The 2,205-nt window shown below is 35.6% G+C and overlaps 1 protein-coding gene across 1 annotated transcript; it reads left to right on the forward strand.

Annotated features, from left to right (window-relative positions):
• The first annotated feature begins 1,604 nt into the window (after positions 1-1,604).
• LOC108455671 (putative glycine-rich cell wall structural protein 1) lies at positions 1,605-1,985 on the forward strand. Its single transcript, XM_017754207.1, has one exon. The coding sequence runs from the start codon at positions 1,605-1,607 to the stop codon at positions 1,983-1,985; it is 381 nt and encodes a 126-aa protein (XP_017609696.1).
• Positions 1,986-2,205: the final 220 nt, after the last annotated feature.

Genomic DNA, 2,205 nt, shown 5'->3' on the forward strand with positions numbered 1-2,205 from the left:
GAGATGAAACTCGAACCAGTGACCACATAACCACTGTCAATCGGGCTCTCAAGTTATACTCTAACTTGTGACCGCACATTAACATCCATCAAGTACGAGCTCTAGTTATACTTCAACCCGTGACTGTATAAACACTGTGAACTCAGAGCCTCAGTTGCAATGTGATGGTCTCCTAAGGCAATGGTTCCATCTCGACATGACAAATGAAATGTATGGGTCTCTGAGCGCTATCGTATCACTGTTAACTCAAATATACCTTTAAGGTTTCATAATGTCTACCCCAAACACAAACAAAAATAAATCTGTCCTTACAAATTTCCAGCCCTAAACCTACAAAAAATAGTAAATCCTATAAAAATTGATCGAGGAAGTTTTCACTTCTCTCTCCAAAATTGACCTATTTCCCTAAATATCCAAAAAAAATCGGCTCAAAACCATAATTTTTTAATAAATGGCTTTTTTATTATTATCAAAATTGGCCAAAGAAATTGACACTTAGAGTAAGTAATTGAACTTATTTACAAATATAGTAATGTTCTCTCCTTTATTTACAAATAAAGAGCTTATGAAAATAGTAAAGAAATTTACACTTAGAGTAAGTAATTGACACTTATTTATGGTAGTATTCTCAAGTTAATGTAGGATTAAAATTAACTTTTTAATAAAAATAGTGAAGAAATTGACGCTTATTTATACGATAAGTGTGAGCATGAAAGTGTTCTCAAGCCAAGGTGGGATTAAAATTAACTTTTTAATGAAAATAGTGAAGAAATGAACTATGGAGTATTTTTTAGTCAATGTTGGATTAAAATTAACTTTTTAATAAAAATGGTGAAGAAATTTCCACTTATTAATAAGATAAATGTGAGATACAAGAGTGTTCTCTAGTCAATATAGGATTAAAAGTAATTCTTTAATGAAAATGGAGGATAAGTGAACTATGAAAGTATTCTCTAATTAATGTAGGATTAAAGATAACATTTTAGTAAAAATAATGAAGAAATTGACACATTAAAATAACTTTTAATAAAAATAATGAATAAAATGACACTTTTATATGAGATAAGTGTGAGCATAGAAATATTCTCTAGCCAATGTAGAATTAAAAATAATTTCACTAATACAGTATCAAATTTCATTGATAAAGTAACCAATTTCACTACCAACTTCACTACCAACCATAATTTTAGCCTTACCAGAACTAATCTCACCATATGGCGATACAAATTATAAGGTTCTAAATATTTCTAAACTACAATTTGGTCGACATTTAAAACCTTAAAAGCTCTCCTTAGCAATGATGTTTATCAAGAACAAGAACAAGTATAAGGTCGGTGTTACTTATCTAAACTACGATTTGGCCGACGTTCAAAACCTTAAAGCCTTCCGTACGAATGTTCTTTATCAAGAAAACAACATTTATCGTTCGGTCATCGGTGTAACTTATGCTCGAATTTTGCATGCAGCTGTACAAGGAAACAGGCTTTTGAGTTACATAAATCATGGCTTCTTCCATCTCTCACACCTTTATATATGAGTTGCTGGTTCAATTGTTTGAAGAGCGTTTTGTTTAAGAATTGTTCTTTTGGGTAAAATCAAGAGAGATGAGTCGTTGGTTTGTGATGTGCCTTTTCTTAGTTTCCCTATGCTTTGCTCTCTGCGTCCATTCACAAAGCCCTCCACAGCAGGTGGGATCTCCCTCCCCAACTCCTTCGGTTGGTGGTAGTCCAGGGTCGGGAGGTGGAGGCGGCGGTGGTGGAGGTAGTGGTTCATCAGGTGGTTCTGGGTATGGTTCAGGAAGTGGTGGTGGTACTGGAAGTGGGGGTAGTGGAGGGCACGGAGGCGGAAGCGGTGGAGGTAGCAGCAGTGGGCGTGGTAGCAGTGGCGGTGGCTATGGCTTCGGAAGTGGAAGTGGAAGCAGTGGAGGCGGTGGTGGTGGAGATGATGGCGGCAGCATGCCTAGGAAGGTTGGGAAGAATACTTAATCAGGCTCCTGATAGAAGCGATAAAAAGCACTAGTGTTCCCTTTCCTATATATGTCTAAACCTATTGTGGAAACTACTTTGTGTGTACTAAAGTATGTGTTTTTCGTTGCTTGCTTAGTGTTAATCAAGTAGTTAAAGCTTGTCCATGCATAAGCATGCTGTGTTTTACGAATAAAACAAATTAAATAATGTGATAATATTTTTACATTGTCAATATGGT

The sequence above is a fragment of the Gossypium arboreum genome, chromosome 9 (assembly GCF_025698485.1).
Source record: "Gossypium arboreum isolate Shixiya-1 chromosome 9, ASM2569848v2, whole genome shotgun sequence".
NCBI lineage: Eukaryota > Viridiplantae > Streptophyta > Magnoliopsida > Malvales > Malvaceae > Gossypium > Gossypium arboreum.

Excerpts from the sequence above, each read along its gene's own strand:
- LOC108455671 (XM_017754207.1), top strand. The coding sequence starts at position 1,605 with ATGAGTCGTTGGTTTGTGATGTGCCTTTTCTTAGTTTCCCTATGCTTT.